The 27,778-nt window shown below is 38.0% G+C and overlaps 1 protein-coding gene across 2 annotated transcripts in view; it reads right to left on the reverse strand.

Annotated features, from left to right (window-relative positions):
• The window catches only part of LOC127525375 (MAM domain-containing glycosylphosphatidylinositol anchor protein 1), a 192,725-nt gene that overhangs the window by 26,079 nt on the left and 138,868 nt on the right, over positions 1 to 27,778 (reverse strand). For both annotated transcript variants that reach the window (XM_051917893.1, XM_051917892.1), the window contains exons 12-16: positions 15,658 to 15,832; positions 14,346 to 14,369; positions 13,205 to 13,357; positions 12,736 to 12,897; positions 1,823 to 1,953 (exon numbers count right to left, since the gene is read on the reverse strand). In XM_051917893.1, the coding sequence (XP_051773853.1) occupies positions 1,823 to 1,953; positions 12,736 to 12,897; positions 13,205 to 13,357; positions 14,346 to 14,369; positions 15,658 to 15,832 (645 nt within the window). The remainder of the gene's footprint in view (positions 1 to 1,822; positions 1,954 to 12,735; positions 12,898 to 13,204; positions 13,358 to 14,345; positions 14,370 to 15,657; positions 15,833 to 27,778) is intronic.

Here is a 27,778-nt window from a genome sequence, read left to right on the forward strand (position 1 = left end):
ATTTACCTCTTCAAGTGTCAAATACACTGCATTACTGAGTGAAATGGAAAAGGAGAGAGACACTAAAAAAGGCTTTTCAAAATAACTGTGAAGAAAAAGAAGAAAAATATCAGTTAACAGTTTTTCCCACTCAGGCAGCTAGTGAAAAGTGAGAGGTGAGGACCAATTTGGCCAATATAAAATCAAAAATGGCCCTTTTTTGTGGATTTGTGACATCAGACGAATTCAGATGCAGAACAACTTGTTACGTTTTACTTAAAGATACTATTTTTAATTAAAATAACCTACACCGACAAAATGTGCAAAATAAGAATGGAAATATAAATTAAGAAAGTAAATTTTTTTTTGGATTTGTTCATGGTGTGACTGATTCATCAGTTCACATTACTTTAAATGTTTTCATAATTTTCAACAAAATTTAATAATTTTCTCCACCTATGAAACAACTTTTTTCCCCCACTATAATCCACATGGGTGAGGCAAAACAATATTAATAAATAACAGCACAGCCTATATTTCCTGATCCAATTAAATCCCTAAGGATAAACTCAAGCCCTGTCCTACATTGTTCCCCATAGAATATTCAGTTTCACAAATTTGTCACATTATGGAAGTCAAATGCTTTGCAAATGCAATTTCTTGTTGTCTTTAAGCAGTAGTGTAGAAAGAATGAGGGTAGCTCAACGAGTCATTAAAATAGTCTGACGGGACCAATGAGCCCAAGCTTAAGTGTGTCCCATTTACCTGTAAACTCTCTTTTTTTCCCTGAATTATCTGTCTTCATTTCCTTCCCTATTGCATGTGGTGTTCATCTTTTTCTGCCCTTCTATCTCAGTTTTCTTCAATAGTATAAATCTCCCCTTTTTCAGCCCTGCTCTTCAGCTCTTTCAATTTGTCATTTTCTCCCTCCAGCACCTTTTCTCCTCAGTGATGTGCCCTAAAACGTCTCCCGGTTTCGCAGCTGTTGTGCTGAGAGCTCAACTCAGCAGAAACGCAGGTCCAGAGGAGAGCGGTAGAGCACGACTCAGCGCTTCCTCAATCATCTCTCCATAGACCCTCTAATCACACACAAACACTGACACACATATAGATATATCACACCTGCCAACTAGGACCGCATAAAACATGAAATAAGTAAAATAATAATAATAATTATATATATATATATATATATATATATATATACATACACATACACTGAAACATTTTGAAGTGATTGACTCAGTGACAGTTTGAAGTAACTCAAGGGATGAATCAAACATACCAATACCAAAAATTTCCAGCTCCAAAAAGTTCCAAATATACATATATAGTAAATATTTGATATATCTCCCAGCCCTGCAACCTGTCCACACATATGCTATAGAAAACACACACACACACACACACACACACACACACATACACACACACACACACACACACTCCCTAGACATAATGTTTTTTTATACAGTACAAACTGTATGTTCTAACCCTACACCTACCCATCACAGAAAACTTACTACAATTTTACATTTTCAAAAAACCTAATTTAGTATTATTTATAAGCTGTTTTCCTTCCTTCCTTCTTTTCATTGGGACCAAAACATGTCCCCACAAGGTCAAACATTTCTGGTATTGCCATCTTTGTGGGACATTCTGTCCCCATAACGTATGGTTAACGAAGACCACACACACACACATGCACACACACGCACACACACACAGAGAGAGAGAGAGAGAGAGAGAGAGAGAGAGAGAGAGAGAGAGATCAGGAGAAAACACACTTGCACACAGACACTGAAACTCTCATGCCCACACCTGCACATATACGCAGTCATACCTGGAATGGTCCGCTGGGATAGATCTCAGCATCTGCCTTCCTCCATTCAGGCCCCTGGTGTCCGGAGAGGGTCCAGACAGCAGAATCCACAGTGGCGATGCTCTTCACCCTCATCAGAACATTGAGCGTGCCTGCAGACACACACAAAACACAGCAGAGTTTAGAGGAACTGTGACCTGCACTTTCCTTGGGCTGTGCGAGCACTTCTGGTTTTGGACTTTAGACGATGGGCATAAAGTTTAGTCCCCTTTGCAGGCTAGTCTGGCCGTAATATTGCAAATTTATACATAATATAACTTCATGATGACAAATGAGACATGCACAGCATTTCTGAAATCAAAGTCTTATTCTACACATTCACTCAAAAATCACTGAAAACACTGAAAACAGTAGATCAGTTATTTAAGAAACTGCATAATCCCAATCAATCAGACTGGACCTTGCAATCATGAGATGTTTTTGCTATTTTTCTGTGCAATAAATTATTGCTTACAAACAAAAAATCAGGAAAAACTCAGGGTTTGACACAAATTATGGATAGATCATTGCTTCTGCTCTAATAAGACCCCAATGACCCCAATGTTGTCAGTTGATTAGCATTTCTCTAAGGCATTGCACAAACCCCGATTATACTCCCGGGGCAAATATAAGGTCAAATACATGACCATTGATTATCTAACATGACCAAGTCTCACCACCGCAACAGGATGCATTGGCATGTTTTAAAATATGCAAATAAAAATCATCCAATACTGTAAAATACATGATTGTGTGACTTATTTGAAATGTAGTAAATAAAATTCAGTGGTTATAAAGTTTGTTACAAATGTCAAACATTATTATTTAAAGTGCAATCAAATCAAAATTATGCTATTTTAAAGTTTCCTAATTTTTGTTTTGGAGGTCTCCTATAATAGGTTTACGCTGCTCAAAGTCACCACTAAACCTCCTTGTCTGGAGAACCAGGATGTGACATCATGATAAATGTATTTATATTTATCAGACGGTCTGTGAACACATTGAATATAGTGCTTCGCAGACAACAAAGCAGTGGCATCTTAAACACAATGAGATAATGTGAGATTTAAAGTGCTTATTATGAATGTCAATATTGAAATCTCTGTCACAGACATTAAACACAAACTCTCTCTCTCTCTCTCTCTCTCACACACACACACACACACACACACATGGATGATTGAAGGCAGTGAGGCCAAGTGGCACCTTTATGACTCATGCATTAAATTATTACTCTGACTTTGTGCTCAAGGGAAACCAATATATAATTCAGTTGCACTTTGGAACAGAAAGAGAGACAGAAAGAGAGAGAGAACAAACTTTTGTAGTGCCTCAAAATGAAGCTCTTGCTCTGAACGTTAAAACACACACACATATTCACTAATGTTTCTAAACTTTCAACCGACAGTCTATACGATGCTTATGACATGCACACATAGAAGATAAAAGCAGACAGGTCCAGACGACCAGCCAGGCTTCACATCGTTACTTATTCAGGGACAGCAGATATAAATGAATAACACAGTGGAGAAGTGGCACACAGAAACATTAACAAAGCAAACAGATGGTACTGTGACAAAGTGGCCCACTCAAAGTACAAACCGCATCCTAATAAACTCATCTAAAGCTGTCTGAACAATATCAGCAGATAGTGACCACAAATACATCAATCCAGATGCAGTTACATAAATATTTACAGTATAGAGCCTTAGGGCTTATTCACACAGAACCCGTTTTTGCTGTTAAAAATGCAAGATACAGGTCAGTGTAACAGGAAAAAAAAACGCAAGGTCTAGAGATGCATTTTTTAAAAGTTAAACTTCTTTTAACTTGAGTGACACATTTTTAAAACGCCATGTCATGCAAGAGATGCTGCAAAAGACGTGAGCGCAATGGTTAAAGATGTCCATCCAGTGTGTGGTTACATTGGAAAACAATGGAAAAGTAGCACAGTGGAATGGAACAACACGTTCTGTATGAACGGTCGCATACACATTTAATTCTCTATTGAAGCTGATGTTTCTTTCAATGATAACTTTCTAATATCTCAGCTTAATGTAAGCCACCTGTAGTACTGTATGACATTGTGGCATTTTCAACGTTTGCATGCCCTGATGTGTCATTGGCTCAACCAATGCCATGAATTTAGGGCGACACCACCTGGACCAAATAATGGCACCCAAAAATTATATACACCACCCTTCAAAAGTTTGGGGTTGGTAAGATTGTTTAATGTTTTGGAAAGAAGCTGCTGCATTTATTTAATCAAAAGTACAGTAAAAACAGTTTGTGGTTAAAAAGTATATAAATTTTAATTTTTTTTTTTTAGAAAATGACCGATCGTTTCACTAGATAAGACCCTTATTCCTCACCTGGGATCATGTAGAGCCCTTTGAAGCTGCATTGAAACTGCAATTTGGACCTTCAACCCAGTGAACCCCACTGAAGTCCACTATATGGAGAAGAATCCTGGAATGTTTTCATCAAAAACCTTAATTTCTTTTCGACTGAAGAAAGAAAGACATGGACATCTTGGATGACATGGCGGTGAGTAAATTATCAGGAAATTTTCATTCAGAAGTGATCTAATCCTTCAAGCACAAACACTCTTTTTGGTAGCAATATGAATGGTTAATTTTAAGATAGAAAGCCATTTGTATTTTACAAGGTCATACATCTGAATAATGGCATTATAATATTGAACCTCAAACAAAAAAGTACAATGGTATAACCATGTTTTTGACACCATGTGTATAAACTGAAGTAACCATTCCGTACCAAGGTTTACTGCACCATGCTATTACTACTGTATGTTGTACTACCACATTTATTTATTTATTTATTTATGAATTTTGAAAGGGAAAGTCACTATAGTAAAGTCAGCATGCGTCATTGCTGTACAGGCATTACAGCTATCAAAGCGATTCAAAGAAATCAGGAAACCTTTAACAGGAACACTGTGTTGTATCAGAGCTCGCTGCCCAGACTGAAAGCATCTGCCACATTTCAATGACCCCAATCAGCCTTAAGAGGTGCTCGCTGGGTGATAAACAAACAGAAATTGTGTGCTGGTGCATCTTTAAGGTGATTACACACACTGAACTCGTAAACCGTTGTAAACAATGCGCCAGGCACTTAAAATCACCCTCACGCAAAGACCTCTAAAACAAATGGTTAACCAACCCTTTAAAGAAAGGATTGGTTAGCCATTTATTGTGTATTTATGCCTGTGTATGTAAGGACAGGATCTACTAAAGACCTAAGGCTCCAAACGGACCCCTGTGCTGCCAGACAATGCAAAATATCCAAACATCAGAGGCCTTTGGCTAACCTTGACACAGGTCAAACACAGCCAAACACTCATTCATCTTTGTAATGAGCAGAAGATGGAGGTTGAGCAGGAAAGCTGGACGGTGGCAAGCAATTTTAAAGCATGTTCAAACCAATGTGGTTCAGTGTTTGCTTTTTCTGTGATGTTTGTATTCTTGAAAGCAGTGTTATGTTATCTAAAACTATAAAAAAAAAATAATAATAATAATATTTGAAATAAAATAAAAGTTAACTGAAATAAAATATATAAAAAACTATTAGATGAAAAAACATGGAGCTGCTTGCAATGCTAAATGCTAAACATTCTATAGTTGCCTTGACAAGACTTTTTAAGTTCAAAAGACTACCTGGATCTGCGGTCAAATTCTCTGAACAAACATATAATCCTCAGTCGCAATCCAGGACGACATTAAAATAAACCATCCACTTGTTCCTGATGCCGGTATTTTTCTGAAAACTCAGTGATTATAATGGGTTCTATTTGCTTTTGACACGACGCTCACATCCAGTGTAGGCAAATGCCAGCCGTTAAGTGACTGACTGGCTATCAATGTTTTTATCGTTCATCAGCTGGATAAAGTCATTCTGAAAGTGATTCCAACGATATCGTTTCTCTGTGCAATAACTATAAAGATAACGATAAAGATACAGTTCTAAAAATCATTCTCAATATTAAAGAATAGCAGAGTTCACACCACAGCTATAACGATAAGTTATAGCTGTGGTGTGAACTCTGCTATTCTTTATTGTCCTTGGTGTGAACCGGTCTTTAGACTTGAAGTTGAATTTAATTTGAGCACTGCATTTATGCATGAGATGCTGTAAAAGATGCCGCACGCGAATGCAACTGCCAAACAGGTCCATCTAGCGTGTTTGCATAGAAAAACAATAGAAAAGCAGTGCAGAAATGCGTTCTGTGTGAAGTCTGAACAAACAGGTCATTCATTCTTGTACCACCAAATAAAGTGTATGCATCACTAAACAACAACAATGACTGACAAAACACCTTGTCAAGCCACTGCTGTCACCCGCTAACAGGAGTAGGGTCACACTCTGATGGTGTAATGAGTGAAGGATCTAATGGACTGACTGGTGCTGTGATTGACTTCTGCTCTAATGGATCCACTGGCTGCTGAACTCCTTTGTAATGAACTTCAAGCCTAATAAACTTGCGGTCTAATAGAACATGCTATTGTGTTGCTCTTGATGAAAAATCGAACAGAGTACTGCGATTGTAGAGAGTGATTGCCTATCTTACAGTGTGGAGAGGAAGGCGAATGATAGAAAAAGACAACACGAAATCAAAATTGACTGTTTAACTGACATACTTTCAGGGGTTCATGTTAATCCAATATATTAGCCTAATGGCAGTGTGTTTATGGTATCCAATCAATCCTGTTAAACCCTGTCCATTTCACAGAGTAACAAAAAATAAATTAATAAAAAATTAAAAAATTAAAATTAAAAAACAGAGGAAATAAGGAATATTATTGTTATATTTATAATTTTTAAATTCAACAACTAAAAATACAGCAGAAACAAAATTAAAGGATAAAAAGAAGAGAAAATAAGAAGGAATAATAATAAATACAATGACTAAATATACAAAAATGCAACAGATAAAGAGGAAATAAAAAAATAACATTATCATCAAAATACTTCAATTAAATACATCAACTAAAAACATTTATCTTTTTCCCTGTCAGCGTTTTTTTTTTTAAGTTACCAAAAGATCATTTTCACAAAACTCTAATGGCCCCGAGAATATTTTGCTGTATGAATATCTGAATATACAATATATCCAAAAAAAAAAAAAAAAAAAATTATATACATACATACATACATATATATATATATATATATAGCTTCATGCATTCTTTTTTAATCAACACTTGCATGTGTGTTTCATAAAAGTTTCATTAAAAAAGCAACATTTTGAACAAAAAGCTTAAATAACTGCATTTTTGTCAAAGACGACGTCTGGATCGGATTCAGAATGATGATCAAAACAAATGGAGTAGATCGAGTCCATCAACACCCGAAAGCTTCACAATCCTATACCTCTTCCTGGGTCGACATTTCATTTGGTAACGCAAGGTAGTTTTGATTTATATGCTATTTAATGCCTGATGCTCTTTAGCTTACATGTGCGTAAGCAATGCTTCTACCACTTGTTTGTGCTTCTTCTTCACTTGTTTTTGGATCTAGAGATTCTGTACTCTTTCAGAAGATGCGTAAAAACACCTCCACCGTATAACAGTGAAAATATGGATTGCCGGAAAATACCATCAATGGTGGGAAAGAGTTAAAATAGATTGTAAAATAGATTGTTAAAACAGACTATCAGTTAAAAACACAAATACGTGCCTTCACCATCTAACCAGATAAACCCATCGAGATATAAAGAGAGGGAATCTCTCTACTAGTAAAATTTATTGATCCAGTCAAGTAATGCAAAGCTTTTTCAGTAGGGCTATCAAACAGAGACAAGCCTCCAGATAACTGAATATACTCCAAACACACATACGCACACACACACACACACACACACACACAGAGAGAGAGGGAGATGTTAAACACTACATGCTGTGATCAAATCTGTCTCCGCGCAGGTTCAATAAATCAAATAGCTCAAACATGTGAGCATAAGAGACCTTTTTGAGAAACATTTAAAAAAAAATCATACCGACTCTAAACTTTTGAATGGTAGTGCATATATTATGTGCTTTATGTTGTTCTGCAAATAGCACAAGGCTAAAGTCTCAATGTGCTGATTTAGCTCTGCTGAATCTAATGGTAGTCTGGCATAACCAACGCAGAGCTAATCTCTTCAATTGCTAATTGGGATGTAATCAAATCTAATGCAAGCACAGTGGCGCAAATAAAAGTCTAAACTCTCATACTGCTAATGAGGTTGTAATTTATGGCCAGCATAGAGCGGCTAACACAGCCCTACACATTAAGTTTGCTAACAGGGACGTCTGTCTCTCAGTAGGACGTCTCATGTAATGAGAGTCAAGCCAGCTGTGCCTCCCTCTCAGTTTAGCATCTGTGCCCACAGTGCCGCCCACATGCCAATGCACAAGCTAATGATTAGCAGATTAGTGTACACAGGCAGTAATCAGCAGATGTGATGCCAACATCCAGCCTATAGCAGACAACTGTAAACAGTCACGTGAAGGACAGAGTTAGCCTTGCTGAAAACTGTTTAAACCAGCCTGGTCAAGCTGATTATGCCAGTCTGTTCTGATGGTTTTATGACGATTTTGGACAGGGAGTCCAGTAATACCACACCAGCAAACTTTTTTCTTTCTTTTTTTTCCCCCCTCCAGCAGGGACTATGAAGTAAACTAAAGGAAAATACAATGATCAGGCATAACATTATGACCACCTTCCTAATATTGTGTTGGTCATACTTTTGCTGACAAAACAGCCCTGACATGTCGAGGCATGGACTCCACTAGACCCCTGAAGGTGTGCTGTGGTATCTGGCACCAAGATGTTAGCAGCAGAACCTTTAAGTCCTGTAATTTGCAAGGTGGGGCCTCCATGGATCGGACTTGTTTGTTCAGCACATCCCACAGATGCTCGATTGGATTGAGATCTGGGGAATTTGGAGGCCAAGTCAACACCTCAAACTCCTGAACCATTTTCGCTTTGTGGCAGGGCGCATTATCCTGCTGAAAGAGGCCACAGCCACCAGGGAACACCGTTTCCATGAAAGGGTGTACACGGTCTGCAACAATGCTTCGGTAGGTGGTATGTGTCAAAGTAACATCTACATGGATGGCAGGACCCAAGGTTTCCCAGCAGAACATTGCCCAAAGCATCACACTGCCTCTGCTGGCTTGCCTTCTTCCCACAGTGCATCCTGGTGCCATGTGTTCCCCAGGTAAGCGACGCACACGCACCTGGCCATTCACGTGATGTAAAAGAAAATGTGATTCAACAGACCAGGCCACCTTCTTCCATTGCTCTGTGGTCCAGTTCTGGTGCTCACGTGCCCACTGTTGGCACTTTCGGCGGTGGACAGGGATCAGCAGTGGCCCCCTGACTGGTCTGTGGCAGCCCCATATGCAAACAAACTGCGACGCACTGTGTATTCTGACACCTTTCTATCAGAACCAGCATTAACTTCTTGAGGAATCTGAGCTACAGTAGCTCGTCTGTTGGATTGGACAACACAGGCCAGCCTTCGCTCCCCACGTGCATCAATGAGCCTTGGCCACCCATGACCCTGTCGCCAGTTAACCACTGTTCCTTCCTTGGACCGCTTTTGATAGACACTGACCACTGCAGACCGGGAACATCCCAAAAGAGCTACAGTTTTGGAGATGCTCTGACCCAGTCGTCCAGCCATCACAATTTGGCCCTTGTCAAACTCACTCAAATCCTTACACTTGCCTATTTTTCCTGCTTATAACACATCAACCTTGAGAACAAAATGTTCACTTGCTGCCTAACTAACGTGCCATGAAGAGATAAGGAGTGTTATTCACTTCACCTGTCAGTGGTCATAATGTTATGCCTGATCGGTGTATAGGATTTACAGATGCAAATATACCAAACATCAACAAATATCACACTTATATATACACTGTAGAGCTGCCTTATTGTTGAAATTGTAAGGTGAATTTATTTATTCCATTATGGGATTGCCTTATACACTAAAGAAGTCTTCACATCGAGAGGGTTCCAATTCTCAGCATTAAAATGCTTTCAAAGTGGCCAGATCACATTTTGGTGAACACCGTTAATCTCATCTGGTTACAATTGAATTTAGCACTTCAAAGTAAAAGAAAGGTCAAAGGAAGTAGTTTATACTGGCACCACAATACTGTAGTAGCAAATAAAAATACCTCTAAACGAGCAACTCACATTTAAAAGCAGACAGAGACAAATACTGAAAGATGGGTTAGAGAGCTTTAGTAGACAGCTTGAGTATGAGGTTATGTGCATGTGCACCCTAGGGTGATTTTGATCATGATTAATGTGATTCGCCTTTCAATTTTAATTTTCATTAAGGACCTGCTGTCCTCTCCGACTCCTAAATAGCAATGGAATTAATAAAACATATCCTTTGAAATATACAGTGCAGGCCTGCAGCAGGAAATCCAAAATGCCTTCAGAAAACGGAACAGATTGAAGTGTGTTCTGTGTTCACCAGCCGCCCCCCATCCCGAGCCCAGCCCGTGTCATGAGTGGCAACTGGCAAATAATTAGACGGGCTCGTCTCATTAGAACACGAGACAGACAGCGGAGACGCACAGGTAAAGGGAATGAGCTGGAGCGAAAGCAAAGCAGACAGACAGTCAGAGAGAAAGAGATGTAGAAGAGGAGAAAGAGAGAGACGCACAATTTATGAGCCGTTAATGGGCTGATAACGTCTGAAGAAAGAGCGCCGATAAAAAGCAAGGGGAAACGGGAAGTTCAGTTACTTTATTTGTCAAGCTGAAAAATAAGGAAAACAACAACAGAAAAAAAAAAACTTTTGGTCTGCTGTCGAAACTTTGGTTGAAGGAGTTTTCTGTGATAAAGTCCTTAAATTAATGAGCAATTAAAGTCTATGTGTACACGTGTGTATCGGAGTGTGTGATAACAGGTGGTTTCCAGATAGTCACAGATCTTTGAACCCCACCAAGGACACCCATTAATCAGTTCATGTTGCATTTTTCAAATTATGACAACATTTATTTACTGTTTATATGAGTCATTTATGCCTTTGAGGTCCTAAAAGAGAGGTTTTGTCATCAAACTATAGTAAATCCCTACCACCCACACATACATCCTGCGCAAACAAACACATTTCTAGAAGACTCTGCTTCAAACGTAGCCTGCTGTCTAATAAAAAAGCATTTTAGGTGTGATTCAGAGGCTAATTCTGGTTAGCTTTTTAAGAGGCCTTCTTTTGGTCGGCCGTACACACAAGACATGCTCTTGCATTACAAAGCAGGTAAACAGTGCAGAGGAATGAGCCACAACATCTCAAAGAACATTTTTAAAAGTTGTACTGCACTCTGTAACTTTTTTTGGTTAAAAATGATCCAAAATCAATTATTGAGCAAGTACATACCGAGCCAGTCTTCAAAACTATCTCCTTACCTTAGCCTGATTCACAACGGTAAGCTTTGAATTTTTTTTTTTTTTTTTTTGAGTGGTACTGGTAGGTTTCAGCGGGAAATATGAGTTTGCCTTTGTGTCATTACATCACATCTGTATACATAAGGAGGAGTCCCGGATGCTGCAGGTGGCGGATCATTTGAAGACTCTTTTGCAGCAGCTGTAATAATTAAGCTTGTCATTTTGATGACGGATTGTAATCAAGAACGGTAAAGACAACCATCATCATTGGCAACTGGTGAATCACCAGTAGTAAAAATGACTTCGGACTGCGGACTGGCTAACTAACTTTGCGATTGTTAGATTTAATTACCATTTGATTTATTGTAGAACTCTTTTTTTTTTTCTCAATTGGTCAGACATGTTACTTACTTGTTCAGATGACATTTTCCAGTGAAACTTATTATTTTGGTCATACTTCCAAGACGTAGTATCTGTAATTCCGAAATACAGTATCCACACCGGTGCGGTGACTGACGGTAGTTATATCATACTCCTCAAAACATTAGATTCATCTGTGCAGAGGAGCCGTGCCGATGCACAACCCACGTAAAATGATAATTCCACAACTAACTGCAATTGCAGGTTTCAAACAGAGAAGTTGACAAAGAGGCAAAACTTACGGACTGCAGCTTTAATTTAACCTGACATGGTGGCTTAAAAAAGCGGCAACAGTCTCAGATGCCCACTAAGCACATGTTGACATAAAATAACAATAATAATGTAATGCAGACAGATGATAGAACGTGTTCTGTGTGAAAGGCCCCTGCGGCAGCGTCACATGTTTCCTTAACTTAAAAGACAATACCATAATGCATTGTGACGAATGGGAAAAAAAAATAGCGTAGCATATATAAAAAATGTTAATCTAATTACAAATGGACTATTCTGCCCAATGTTTTGTGTGTGAAGTGTACTCTTTTAGAAGTACTACTGTGTGACACTGAATGATGTACTTGAACAGCTTACATGTGCCAGGACACACACACACACACACACACACAAGACTGTCTTGGAGCAAAGAGAATAGACAGATGTCACTTTGAAACAAACCTTAATGTTTTAACAGTCACGATAAATAAGTAATGGATGTGTGGATGACATCACCGACTGTCTGTGTCCTTCACTGTCTTTGACCTTCTGGTGAACGCTCATAAAGCACTGTACTTTCCCTGACAGATTCAGCCCAATGCTGCGGTAGAGGAGAACCCTTTTCAAGACACAGCAAACTCCAGTTAGAAGCTGAAGTATATAAACGTGTGTGCACACGGCACACGATTTCTGCAGGGAAACAACGTCATCAAGCTTCCAACCAATATTGAGACCACTTTCCACTATCCAATTAATTCTCCATTAATACAACAGCAAAACAACAGGTAACCAAAGTAAAATAGGTTTTCGTCTCTGAGATGGTGGGAATTCAAACTAGGGTTTTAAAGGCTCACCAATATGTTTTCCGTTCATGTTGTAGTAGAATGAGACACAGTAGGGGGTTCTGGTGGTCCCCGTCGGTCCTCGGGCTGCCGTCACATTGTACAGTGGAGAGAGTAGACGAGCTCGGTCCCCGGCCTGACGTGGCCGCGATGTCTCAATGTACATGTAGTAACCTTTATTGTAGATGGAAAGAACAAAACACTTGCGTTACCACAGGTTTTTTCAAAGACGGCACGAGCAAATAAAAAAATAAATAAAAATGAATAAATAAAATAAAATAAAATAAAATAAAATTCTGTACAGGTGCTTTGGAATGATATTTAGTTTGAGAAAAGCGCTATTAAAATACATTTACATTGAATAGAAAAAGTTTCTTTTCCAATTTATACATTCATAATACTCTAATAGTGGATAGAAAAAAACGATGTGAGTTTTTGGACCGTGTTGGTGGATGAGGATGTATTTGTGTGTGTTTTTTACCTTCTTTCGTCCCACTCCGGTCCATATCAGGCCCTGTATTAACCGATCGTTTGGGATTCTGGGTGAGATGGTTCTGTCTGGTCCAGTCAAACACATCACTGCGGTCTTGAGTGAACCCACATATCCTAATATCCTCAAACCCGCACACATGATCTACACACACAAAAACAAGAGACGGAATTGAGAATAATCTTGCTAGTTAATTGGCACTAACTGCATGTAATGATTAAAGTCGAAACATACTCTACGCAAGCTCATGGATGCAAGAATGTGATAATGAATATTAAAATATGCTGAAGCACAATCTATAAGCAAGGGGAACTATAACGGCCATTAGCGAAAACTGTATACTTCTCAGTCCGTTTTCTTGTTCAGGTCAAATATTGCCCCATATGAAGCCTTACAAATGGAAAATCTTATGGGAATTTTACAAGTGCAATATACAGTACATCAGAATGACTGTGGGTATGCAATCCTGAAGCTGACATTTCCACCATAATAGCGCAAGAATGCAGCTAAATCTGTTAGCTGCTTGGCTAAGCATTCACACCTGTGTTTGCGTACTTTCATAAAGTATGTTTCTGGCCTAATGCTGATGAGCAAATCTGAGGAGAAGGTCTGAAGGTTTGAATATAAGGAGGCCTCTCGACAGGTTCCTCTGGAGTACTGAAGTACTCTCAGCATATTGCCGCGTTCACAGCGATTACCCTCATTTAACAAACACAGAATACAGAATACTGTAGTTAGTCTCCCAGAATGTCTCCATTCACATTTTAAATGGCTGATTAACTCATTCTCCATGTGTGAGAGAAGACAGAACGAATGAATGGAGAAGAATGCAGGATTTCTGTGTTGTGGTTTGAAATAAATCACCATTCTCTCTCCTCCACAAGCATCTAGCTCTTCAATTTACTCTGCTGATCTCCGGTCTGTTTTAATTTATGTTTTTTTTTCTTGTTTTTTTTTTCTTTGTACCTCTTTGGCAAAGCTCTGAGCTTATGCTGCCAGGAGAACTGTGTTGAATTTAATTGGGAAGAACTGAAAGGCAGGGCAAGAGCGAGATGGGAGGACGGTTTAGAGGAGAGAGAAAGACAGCATGCACAAAACCATCATGGAAAGAAAAAGTAAAGAACTGTCTTACCGGAAGGTCTTGGATAAGTGTAGGCTGCAAGAGAAAAGAAATTAAGATTAAAATATATATAAAATAACACACTACCTAAAAACAACATATTTTTCTGAATATATATATACAGTACATTTTACAATATTTATTTATTTGCTCTGAAACAGCATTCAAGTTTTATTCCATAATCTTCAACTATTGTTTTAACCAAATTATTAATTTAAATGGCCAAAAACAAGATTAAAAATGTTTAATGCAAGCAATAAAATCTGTAAAAATTGTTTTTTTTAATATAACAATATGTACTGTAGTACTAAAAATCAAAATTAACAATAAATCAATAAATAATATTTGCATACATATATTTTACCAAACATTTTAATATAAATAAAAAATTATATTAATATTAATAAAAAACATATGTTTTATTCAAAAGTAATAGCAATAAATAAATACTGACAGTTATCTTACCAAAAAAATTTAATATAATATAAAATATCTATAAATGATAAAACATTAATAAAAACATTTTTATGTATTAATAATAGAAGAAGTAACTAACATTTATCTACATATATTTTAATATAAATATATATACAAATATAATATAAAATATATAAATAGTTTAAAAAGTAATAAAAAAAATAAAATAAAAAAAACACCATACACAGTGTATACTATTCAATCAAATTATTTTTTGTGTGTATCACAGAAGAAGGGTTTGATGTCTTCCAGCAGTCCATTCATTCTGGAGGTTGGCCATTTTTTTGGTCTGGTGAGAGCAAGTGCTGAGATTGGGAGTTGAAGATTGAAAGACTATCCAATGGGATTAGATTCTATCAGCCGTTTCTGAGATTCAGAATCAGCTCTCGCACTGAAACCGCTGGCCTGTTCCTGCTGTTCTGTAGCCATCAGCAAACTCAACACACGATGGCTGCTATACTTTTGACATCTCAATTTAACATAATCCCGAAAGTGAAACCTCACATTTGAAATGCATGACCTCTGTAGATGGGAATCATGAGGAATTTAACAATTCTGGCTCTGATTCCCATTCCACAACTAGCCCAGCTATGCTTTGTGCTTTCCCACATAAAAAGATATATCAAAATTAAACAAGATTATTGTATTTCCTACCTGAATGTAAAATATGCACTTTCATAATATGAAACTTGCAGTGAGTATGAAATATATTGCAGATCTCTGCGCATTTAAACATTAAGACAAAAATAAATACAAGGATCCTACACATTCAACAACTGATAAGTGACATCTTGTATACAGTATGATACAATTACAAAATGACTTGCATAACTGTAAAGTGACTTACGCTCTGAGTACTGGATGGTGCGTGTGACTGTGTTTCCGGTGCCGTAGCTAGTTATGGGAGTGAGGCTGACCTCATACGACAAGGGAATACGCAAGTCTGTCAGCGTGTAGGACATCAGCACACCTTTCACTGGCTCTTTAGTGGTGATCTGCTTGGATAAAACCGTCTGTCGGTTCTGCAAATAGAGAAAAAGGGGCTTAAGAATATTCAATGATTATGACTAAATAAGATCTCAATTGGTTATACCTTTTTTAACATATAAAATCATATACACTACAGTTCAAAAGTTTGGGGTCAGTAAGACTTTTTAATGTTTTTGAAAGAAATCACCAAGGCTGCATTTACAGTACTTGATCAAAAAGACAGTAAAACAGTAAATTTTTGTGAAATATTATAATTTTAAATACATGTTTTCTATTTTTCAAATATACTTAAAAGTAATCTTTTTCTGCATCATTTCAGCATCATTACTCCAGTCTTCAGTGTCACACGATCCTTCGGAAATCATTCTAATATGCAGATTTAAAGATTTTATTAAAATTATTACATTATTAAAACATTTTATTACATAATATTACATTTTCTAATTCCACCTTTTTGAAGAAATTATTGTTTTTATGTGCTGATGTCTTTTGTGTTTCTATCTGTGGGGTAACTCATGAATAACACATGAATAATTAATTCCTTTGCATTTAAAATCACTTAAAAAATCATTAAGCTTTTAAATTTATGGATTATACAACACTGATGCCAAATGTAGCACTATTATCATTCCTCAGCTGTTTATTAAGAGAATCACCCAACAATAATGAAATGCATATAGTCATGTGTCTCAAAAGTAGAGATGGCATTATTTTGGTTTGGTAACTATTTACTGAAAAAAGCACAAAAGGGAAAAGAGGAGAAGAGAGGAAGATAGAAGAAACTCCAATATGTCAATGACTCCATGAATACAGACACTCACTCATCTATATGGCTTTTCACTTTCATAAGCATTTTCACTTTCAGTGAGGACAGAAAACGTACACTGGAAACTTGTTGTGTCACACACAGTGTTGCACATCTCTAACCTCCACAAAGCCACAGAAAGGCCCTCAGTGCAATGATTTGCTGAGTGCAAGGTCAGCTGGTATCCAGCCACCCTGCTGTAAGAAACTTCAGAAGTCTTTCCTCAGGCACAACAGCAGTGTGCTGACTAAGAACACTTGCTGAAACAGATCAACTTGTCATTCTCTACTTTGAGGTACTTCGGCTTTCCCATGGGACGTCTCACAATGCCTCTGAATGCTGCTGGGTTTGAGACATTTCTGAAGATATTTTAGCGAAACAATGGCATTTTATGTGTGTCTGTTTTTTTTTTTTGGCCTAAGCTTTAAACGTGTTTATTCACTTTGCAAAGAAGCATTTACTATTGCAGGTACTGCGTACTACAATTTCAAACACTTGCAGCTAATGCAATGCAAACTCTTGGACACTCAATTTCAATCTAAATAAAACCCTGCATTCTTATCGCTATCAGAAGGAATGCTATAGCGTTAGCGCAAATATTGCCATGGTGGAGCAACAGGTTGAAGAGAATGCTGAGCAAGTTAGTTAAACTGTCAACATGTTCATAGCAAGCTGAATAATAATACAAGTAGTTCAATAGCACAAAGGTAATGGTGAAGGTAACTATCTACCCTGTATACTCAGGTTTGTTACCACCACAGTATAGAAACCCATATGGCAGGAAAAAAAATTCTGGCCAAAATATATTTCAAATATATGCTAAATATATGTTGTAAACAGCATGACTTACAGAAATATATTTTTTAAGTTGAACCTTAAAAATAAATATATTTTAGACATAACATATATAAATATGTATGTATGGCCAAAAATATAAGGATATAAGTAAGGAAAATGTAGCTAAATATAGCTGAATCTATTTCAAAATCTAAATCAGCAACATATTTTGGTCATTTTTGTACTGTATATTATAAACTTACGAATATACGAATATATCTGAAAATGTAATTTTTAGCCGTATGGACCATTAAAGGGTTAGTTCACCCAGAAATGAAATTTCTGTATTAAATTACTCACCCTCATGTCGTTCCACACCTGTAAGACCTTCGTTCATCTTCGGAACACAAATTAAGTTATTTTTGATGAAATCCAAGTGTATCTGATCCACACATAGGCAGGAACATCATTGCACCTTTTGAGGTCCAGAAAGGTAGTTAAAAACATGGTTAAAATAGTCAGTGTGACTACAGTGGTTCAAGCTTAATGTTATGAAGCGACGAGAATACTTTTTGTGCACAAAAACAAAACAAAAATAACGACTTTTTGAACAGTTGTCATACGTAGTGAACTCAGAAGAGAGCTTCCTTGTTTATGTCTGAATGCCAACTCAGTATTAACGAAAGTCTTACGGGTGTGGAAAGACATGAGGGTGAGTACTTAATGACAGAAATTTCATTTTTGGGTGAACTAACCCTTTAACCTTAAAGGCCCAAGAATGATAACTATAAAGATAACTATAACAATAACTATATTAGCGTCCACAACAACGGATGATTCCAAATACAAAGTTCTGCCATGAAACTCTAGATGGCGCAGGCTAATAGGTCCTTTAACCTGCTCGTAATCACATCGTTATCTATAGGGCACAGGCACAGCTGATTGGCTCCTGCTGTATCAGTAGCCAATGAGCTTGCATGCTCAACCTTCAAAATACTTTGGTAGCATTGCCTTAGCAGTGCAGCATGCTTCAGAAACCCTCCACCTTCCCCAGCTCCACCTGTATAGATCTGCTATGGGTAATTCATGTATGCTATGTTGTACAGCAGCAGCATGTCTTACTTGCTCACAGCAGCGTGTCGTGTATGTAATGGCAGTAGCAAGTCTCATACTTGCTCTGCAGCAACAGCAGCAATAAAAGCAGCAGCGTAGCAGATCTAGCAAGCAGGTCGTAGCAAGACCAAACATACAACATTGTCATACCCATTACCATGCCAAACACTGCCAGAGTTATCATGACTGAACTATATTGTTTCTCTGTGCTGTTATCGTTATAGCTGTGGTGTGAACTCCGAAAGTCTTTTATATTTAGAATGACCGTTATCGTTATAGTTATCATCCAGCTATAGTCAGCATATTGAGTTATGATTACTCCTATTCATACAAACAGTTTGCAGTTCTGTTTGGAGCCACAAAAACTATTAGCTGTATCTTATTAGATGAAATTAATGTGCAGTGAGCTGTTCCAGGTCAGCTCTCGCTCCCTGAGGATGTGTGGTAATCACAGGGCCAACGGCACCGTGCCAGTCCAGGCTTTTTCCATGTGGAATTATGGGAAACGTGGCAGCAGCCCCATGGAAACAGTGCACAATGGAATGAGAAATTATCTTCAGCTCTGCATGGAGACCCAGGCAGCAGGTAAACCCGCCGGCATTCCCTCCAAACACAACACACATGAATAAGTGTGTGTGAAGCTTTCGTCCTTTGTTCCCCCTTTTCCAGATAGGAAGTAGAAGCACAGCTGTGATGTTAACCTGGCTAGTGAGGTCAAACACATTTGTTATCTGTCTAATTAAGTGGCACCGTAAACCCCTGTTACTGGGCCGTTCACCACGGCAACATGGAGTGGTGTGCCGCCACGTCGAACACTAAACCCACTTGAGCCTATACAATGCATGCCAAGACTTAACAGCCGTATATAACACACACACATACACACGCAAACGTGCGCCTTGTAAAAGTCACAGATAAATTGTCTCTGCTTGGCTGCTCTTCTCTGTTAACAGGAATTTTCTGTGTATCTCTCTTCATCTAAATTACCACACACTTCTTATACACCCACACACACAGTTTTCTCTAAGGGGGGAAGAGTGGCAGTGCTTATTGAAAAAAATAAATTAATAATATGAGAGAATAACTGATATTAGGGAAACACATTTTATGAAATATGAGATCAGATCACATCATATATAATGCAAAATACAAAATATATAATGCAAAAATACAGGCAAAGTGTCATATGACAGGAGGCTGATTATCCTGTTGATAAGACAATACCCTCCAATCATGCTTGCATCGATCCACAAATCGATCCACAAATTAAAAATAAATAAATAAATAAAATAAAAAAACAAATACTAACTATATTTACTAATGTAACACTCAGAGAGCATTTCTTCTAGTTATGTCTTAATTAAAATTACTGAAAAATTAATTTTTATCTCAGCTAACTTAAATTAATTGCCTACCATATTTACCAAGGACAAGAACAAGATTAAAGCCCCACTGAAGTGCCTTGAAAAGCGCAGCACTATTCAATGTGTTGATGTAATTTTCACTGAAACAGAAAGACAGGGCGGGACATATCCAACAGCTCCTCCCCTTTTATACAATAGCCAATGGTGTTTTGTTTTTATCACAGCTCGGCCAGAGCCGTTGAGCTAGGTAAAGCCGCAGTTTCCCCCTAATCTCTAACCATTTCTCCTCCTAATCTCCTCCATTTCACTTTAAAATATAGCATTCTGTGCAGAATTCAAATGGGTCCGATATGTTTTGTGGTCTGTGCCGACTCTCGCATATGATCAGCTCTGTGCTATCGTGTCTCTGGACCGGAGCAGACTGTGTGCATGCTGCGGCAGTTCGCGTAACACTAGCTTAAAACCAGACTTCATTCGCACCAATGGAAAGCATATTTACACTGAATATTTGTGTCGTTCTGAATCGTTCCCTGTCCCCTATATAGTGAACTGTGCCCTTCATCATGTAGAAAATAGTAATTGTGTGAACAAGTGACCAATTTCAGCCGCAGCTTCAGCGTCTATTTATAGTGCAGGGGGTGGGACATTTCCAAATAGAGAGCATTTGATTAGACAGAAAATCTGATTAGCTTCTCATCAGATTTTCTGTCTAATCAAATGCTCTCTATTAAGTGCAGAGTGATGTCATCAAAATCATTGATCCATATTGGCAGAAGTGAGAGACTGTAAGTTTTGAATGTTTATATCTTGTAAACACGAATTTTGTCATTGTCTTGGAGCACACTAGCTTATAGATAACAGTAAGGCTAACATATTCATACTAAAAGTCAAAGAAAAAAAAAAAAAAACTTTAAATTTTGATTTCATGGGGACTTTAAGGTGCCTGGACGCTGTCAAGTACAGAGCACTACATATATAGCGGCTATATATATATATATCCTGGCCACGAATTGAGAAATCGTAGCCACATTGTACTAAATACGTTCCCTCATTTTGATTTAACTAAAACAAAGGAACAATTATTATATAATGTGCGCACGATTTATTAAAACGAGGGAACTCATTATTATATTGTGTGCACGATTTACCTAAAATGATGGAACGAATTAATAAAACATGCTGATGTATTAGTAAATCATGGGAATGATTTGTTAGTTTGTGGACACAATATACATATTTTTTCCAGCATGTCATGTGCGGGGCTCTGTAATCAAGAACGATATGAAGACGAGTTTCCAAGACCTAAAGAATGATATCAATAACCAAGACAACTTGATGAAACTTATCCACTGGATCACTAATTAAATATATAAAACAACATCAAATTAATATTAAGAGCTGAATAACAGCTTGTAACAAATAAAAAAAACTGAGAAAATATGCATATTACTTTATTGTACTATATATTTTTAAAATGAGCATTTTTAATATAAAAATGTCTTTGTAAGTTGGTTATGATATTAGTATATATATGTATAGCCAAACATATACACACACATCTGTGTTTTATACCTCCCACAATCTTTCACCTCCGAATGTCTTTTTTCATTCAGTTATTTGTTCTTCTCTGTTTGTTCCCATACGTCTGATAATGTATCAGCCTTCTGTACATGTACTTCCTGTCATCGACATCAGTCACACATCCATTACAAGAGACCAGGGGCTACTGCAACTTTTTTTTTTTTTTTTTACACATTTTCCCTCATAACTTACAGACTACTATAAATAAGAAACACGTATATGTGCCAACAATAACATTATTTCACGACTTCACATTTACATATGATTAAATACAGTAAAAGTTATGCGTATTTGCGAACTGTCTGGGGGAGGGCTTCGAGCTCAGAGTTTTGCCCTGAGCCCAGAGTACTCCCCCTGGTTGTGGTAAAAATAGAACTAGAAGTGAGGAGATGGGGTGGAAGAGGAATGCTGATAAACCATCAATGAACGTCGTTGGTTGAGTTAAGTAACTGAATGCTCTCCACTTGTGCTAATTAGGTTAATTATCTAAACCTGCTCCTCCCAAACTTTGTTAATAAAACATCATGTTGAGAAAGGCCTGATCATAACGAGCTATAGTGTCACTGCATGTCATGGGGTGAAAGGTCAGACATAATTTGGTTTGTCACATTTTGACCCGCATCAAGTCTGTGGTGGCATGTTGGGTAAATATAAATCTCTCCTATCAACAGTAATCTCCCTCTAAAGACCATGGGTGATAGAAAAATCTGTCTGAAGTGCAAACATTTGATATTTGAAATGCATTTGAAAGCTAAAGGCATATGTGTGTGTGTGTGTGTGTGTGTGTGTGTGTGTGTGTGTGTGTGTGTGTGTGTGCCTGTATTCAAATGGGAACATTATATGCAATTTTTGCAGGAGGGTGAAGATCAGAAATTTAATTAATATATTAATTTAACTGATTTTATAACTTTTATGAAATGAATTGGTTTTCTGAACATATAAAAAACATGTATTTGTCAAATACATCAGTTTATCCAATTAAGTGAAATAAATTCTTGATATGAACTATTCTGGCTATACACATTTCATGTTATATCATAGCAAAAATGCCTGGTCCATATGTGTGAATTTACTGTGTGGGTGTTTTATAGTTTTACATATTTTTATAGGGATATTACAAATTAATTAGTTTACATACTTAAGTTACAATCACATACTGTACACTTAATATTGAACAAAAACTGTAACCAAAATCCCTTAAAGTCATTTCACTCGGCGGCCATCTTTGAAATGCAAGTGCAGCTCCTATCTCTTTGAATGGGGAAACATCAAATCCAAAGCTGTTTGCCAAGCTTTTGATTAAATTTCATATTTAAAATCACCAATGAAATCTGACAACAACTGTCTCATAAATTTTGTTTCTAAACGCTCAAATCATGACAAAAAAAAAAAAAAAAAAATTATATTTTTCAGGCTGGATGAAGCTAATGCGCATGCGCAGACCTAAGTGCACATCTCTACAGGAAGCGTGTGTCTGACTGTTTCTATAGGAACCAGAGCTTCTAACAGCCGCTGCAGTGACGCGATGGCTTTACCAATCAGCGATTGGCTCTTATTTAGAAGGCAGGACTTATTCCGCCATATTACGCGTTGCACTTTCTCCCATTCAAAACAATACAAGTGACGTGTCTTGTGTTATTCTATAGTCTTTGCTGTAACTACCAAAACAATTAAACATATTAGTATTACAATGCACTATGCACCTGCTTGATACAAATTTGCTATAAACTTTTTGCACAAAGCTTGTTTGCACGTTAAAATATGAACAAATTTTTTGTCCCTGTCAGTACACTTTAATTGTAAAAGCACCTCAATAAGTCTGCAAAGTATCTTCACCAATACGGAGAATTGACAATAAATCCATGACTCTGAACAGCTATTTAGCGTGAATGTTGCAAAAAAATCAGTTCTCAGGTCATTAAAATGGTTGTCAGAGCAACTGGTCTTGGTCTAGTGAGCCTTGATGGGTCTAGGTCTGGGTCTGAGCGCTTGTCTTCAGGAATACGGCTGAATCATTAAAGGATGAAGAACTAGCAGAATAGAGCAGCCTTAAGGGTTACATCACATCGCATAGGGCTTTATGTACTACACACACGCAGCTGTAAGATCTCACCCTCTTGTAATATCACAGGTGTGCGAGGTGTGAGCAGAGGCCTGTGAACCGCGCTTCTCTGGCCGCAGGATTCCCCCTGCAGGTATGACTCAATAAAGATGTGTAAATGCATTCAAGCTCTCTCTCTCTCTCTCTCTCTCTCCTTTTCTCCTCTCTCTCTCTCTCTCTCTCTCTCTCCTGAGGAGGTTCACCACACTGATCTGAGGTCTGTCACTGGTGCACAGGTTCGGATGCGGACAGCTGTTTGAGTCTCCGGTGGCTGTGTAACATATGGCACATAGTGTGTTTAAAAGATGAAACTGGGTTTGTCATTTGTCAGCAAATTTAGAACAATGCCTGAATACGGAGTTTAGCTTTTTAACATCAGTTTGATGAAAAGAAACTGTGAAAAATGAGCTAAAAATAATAATCTGTAATGAAAGTTCCTCATCTTACTCTGTCAGCGTAAGTTTATTCTAGAGGGACTCTGTTTTCCGCACCGGTAAACAAGCGGCACGGCTTTAGAAATGAGGCTTGGTGTTTCCTGCGGTCTCAGAAAACACAGCACTCATTTCAGAGACGTGTGAACGTTCTTCTTTTGGAGAGTTCAGAGGAAATGAAAGCGCTCTGTGCACCTGTTATATGAAAGTGTGACAGTGGTAAAGAAAAATGTTTAAGTAAAGAAAGAAAGAGAGAGAGTACAAATGTACGTTTAGCAGGGGTGTAAGAGGAGGAGGCAAGAGAGGCAAAAAAAAAAGAAAAAGAAAAAATAATATAAAAATAAGATCTTTCTAATAAACATATAAGAAAATGTATAGTTTTATTAACGTTCTAGCAACTATCCATAATTGATTTTCAAGTGGAAATAATTATTATTATTATTATTTAAAATTTATTTTGTACAAACAGATCAAAGATTACATTATTTAAATAACCTAACTGTATTCTGTTGTTATTATTATTAATAATAAATTATAATTGGTTTTATCATTATTTTTATATGAATAAAGGGCAAAAAGCTCAAAAATAAAATTATTATAAAAATTAACTAATAAAAAAGCATGTTAAGTAAACTAAAAGTGAGTTTGTTTACAGTACACTGTCCTTCATTTTTTCCCTTCAAACTTCTCTGCATTCAGTATCTTACTTGTATTATCTCTCAGATAAACTACTTATGATCTATGAAACTGCATACTGTATATCTGTATTTGCTTGTTAAACTGTTAACTTTCTATTCAAGAATATATCTTGTGATGGTCCAAATACTAGATGAGTACTGAGAGATGTTGCTAAAGTTAGAGACTAAAACCCTCTGAATTTAATGTTCTTGTTCTCTGTGAGAAACAATAGCACTGCTTTCTTCAGCTCATTACCCCCTCTCCCTTTTCCCTTTCTTGTCTACATTTCTCAGAGCAACATCTATAAAACATTTATCAACATTACCATTGAAAAGAAGCGCAGCACATTCACACCTCGGACAAATTCATACACCGACGAACACGCAAACGCACAGCCTTGACCGTATAGATACACACACACACACACACGGAATGAACTATTTTTCACTATTCACACACAGACATTCATTGTTATTCTACTATGATCAAATATGCACATATACTCAACTGAGTCTACTGAGAAACTCATCTATAATCTGTCTCCCTCTCCAACACACACACACATGCTCATAAAAGTTAATGCACGCTTTCTGCAGTCAGGATGTTAATTCATTGGTCCCTGTAGACTCTTACTTAAGGTAAGGTTTTAAAGAGGGGAAGATTAGCTATTCATGCACACAAAGACAAGTGGCTAATCTCCCCCTCCCCATTCGCTTTGATTCCTGCCTCCTTCCATAATTCATCGGCGCTCTTCCGTTCCTGCCGCCCCCCTCTGGGCTAGGTTTCTATGAATAGATGATTAGGACGTCGGAATCAAAAAATCTGATGAAGCAGTTTCTGTGGCAAGGGAGCGTCTATACGCTAGCAGCATGCTCCCGCCTGGCCGGTGCCACTGCCGGGGTCGTCCCGAGATGTTTAGTGGGTGTTTGTTTGTTGCGCAGAGTGACCAGATTTCAACCGGAACACACAGGGGGTGGAGGGAATCCCTGTGAATGCTTCAAAGATGTAGTGTATTTATTCAAAATGAGAGATGATGGCAGTGTGAACATTGCCATTGTGGCAGGAGGAGCAACTGACAGACAGAGTGGGTGTGGCGTCAGGCCTCGGAGAAGCGTTTATTAACAAAAATAAACATAAAGTGTCCAAAAAGGGGAAATAAAGTGTTCAAGAAGATAAAATGTCCAAATAAACAGGGGGTCTGGCAAACAGGTCCGACAGCTCTACATCATCGTGGCGCGGGAATCCCTCCCCACTCCTCTCCTGGACCTGCGAGGACACCAGCGTGCATGCACGGGAAAGAGACCGGTCTCTCGAGGACAGGCGCGCTTGGCTTTTAAACAGCGGTGGTGACGAGGCTTCATTATATTCAGGTGTGCCTCATCACACGCTGCCAGACCTGCTTGTTACAGCGCCCCTTCTCTCTCACACCCACTCCAGTCGTGAACCTGGCGAAGGGTGGCGAATTAAGGGACGGGGTGGCGCTGATAATAAGAGGGAAGCAGCCGTTCCATCACACCATCCCAACCGGGGCCTGGTGCTCACTAAACAATTGGACTAAGACCCACCCTTTCACTTGCAAACGTACTTTGGTGAGGTTTGACTGGAATATGAACGCAACACGGACCTAAGACATCTAAATGAACCAAAAACAGGATGCGATGTCACAAGATGTGAGGACGGAATGCTCAAGCATACCTGGGTTTGCTACGTCTCCCATAATAGTTCAGTACAAGCATGGGCGTAAATTTCATCTAACAGTAGGCGGGGGGGACAATAAACATAAAATTTCTCAAGAGCAATTTTTGAAGGAAACACAAATAATACAGCCAAAATTACACAGAGGAAAGCCTTACTACTATTATTAGTGTAGCATGAAAGTTGGAGTAGCATGTTGGAGTTTTTCCCTCTTTTCCACCTCGCTTTTAAATCGCTTATGAATGTTGTGCGGCCGTGCGCATTTTACTTTTGCTTTCGAAAAATAGTCATTAAGGAAATTTTGCAGTATAAACAGCTAAATACGTTTGTGTCGTATTTGTGTAAGCTTGGCTTGGCACATTCTACAGTTCTGTGGTTGACAAAAACATTTACAATGACAGCACTTGTACGTGTCGTGCAAAAATCTGATAGATGAAAACGCATTTGTGCATTTTTTCAGCTAAACTAGTTGCCAACTAGCTGCTTGCTCTGAGAGAATGATGCTGATTTTCTGAAACAAAATATAGAATAAAAGTATCTGTAAATGAGCAAGAAACACAAGAAACAGCTTTCATTCTGCAGCAAAAAAGTACTACCTTTTCAGTCAGTGAGCCTCACAGTATAAACTGGGACATATTTTCTTTTTTTTTTTTTTTTAGCAAATTATCCAGACACTGTATTTTGGACAATGCTCCACTAAACCATGTACATACACAGAAATACAAAGCAAATATTTGTGTGGCCTCAAACTGCTGACTTAGGGATGAAGGTCAAAAGGCAAGAACCATGTGAATTATTGCTGCATGGGTATGAAATAAAATTAGCTATACATGAGTCCGATGGACACAATGAGGACATATTTAGCTCTGTTGAGGAGAACTCAAGCTACTAAACACAATAGGTTTGCACATGCTATAAATATGCAACTTCAATTCGTGATTTATTTGTGCTAACATCAATATTTTTGTCCAAAGTGGCCTGCAAGGTCAACCCTAAAGGCCAATTTACTACATCAATGACACTGTTAGCAGAAACGTAACCTCAGAATGGCCTCTAACAACACTTTATTTTAATCCAAGCTGGTTGTTTATCACATAGACTACAAGCTGGTGGGGACCTGCTTGACATGTTCTTTGAGAGCTTGACCACCATTGGGTGTACGACCTGTTTTTTTCCAACAGGGATGAAATACAGACCCAATCAAGCTGCTGGTGTGTTCTTGTATTGGGCCGGTGGGGTTCTGAGAGTCTCTTTAATGCAGTACAAGCAGTGATCGATCCGCTGTCTGCTCCCTACATAGAGCACACTATTCCCCTGACTCCTGTTACAAACACACTTATTCTACTCATCCACCTCCCACCGAGTCAACACAGAGAAAGAAAGAAAGAAAGAAAGAAGGAAAGAAAAAAGCAGTAAATATTAAGCTAGTGTGT

Source organism: Ctenopharyngodon idella, chromosome 13 (assembly GCF_019924925.1).
Source record: "Ctenopharyngodon idella isolate HZGC_01 chromosome 13, HZGC01, whole genome shotgun sequence".
Lineage (NCBI taxonomy): Eukaryota > Metazoa > Chordata > Actinopteri > Cypriniformes > Xenocyprididae > Ctenopharyngodon > Ctenopharyngodon idella.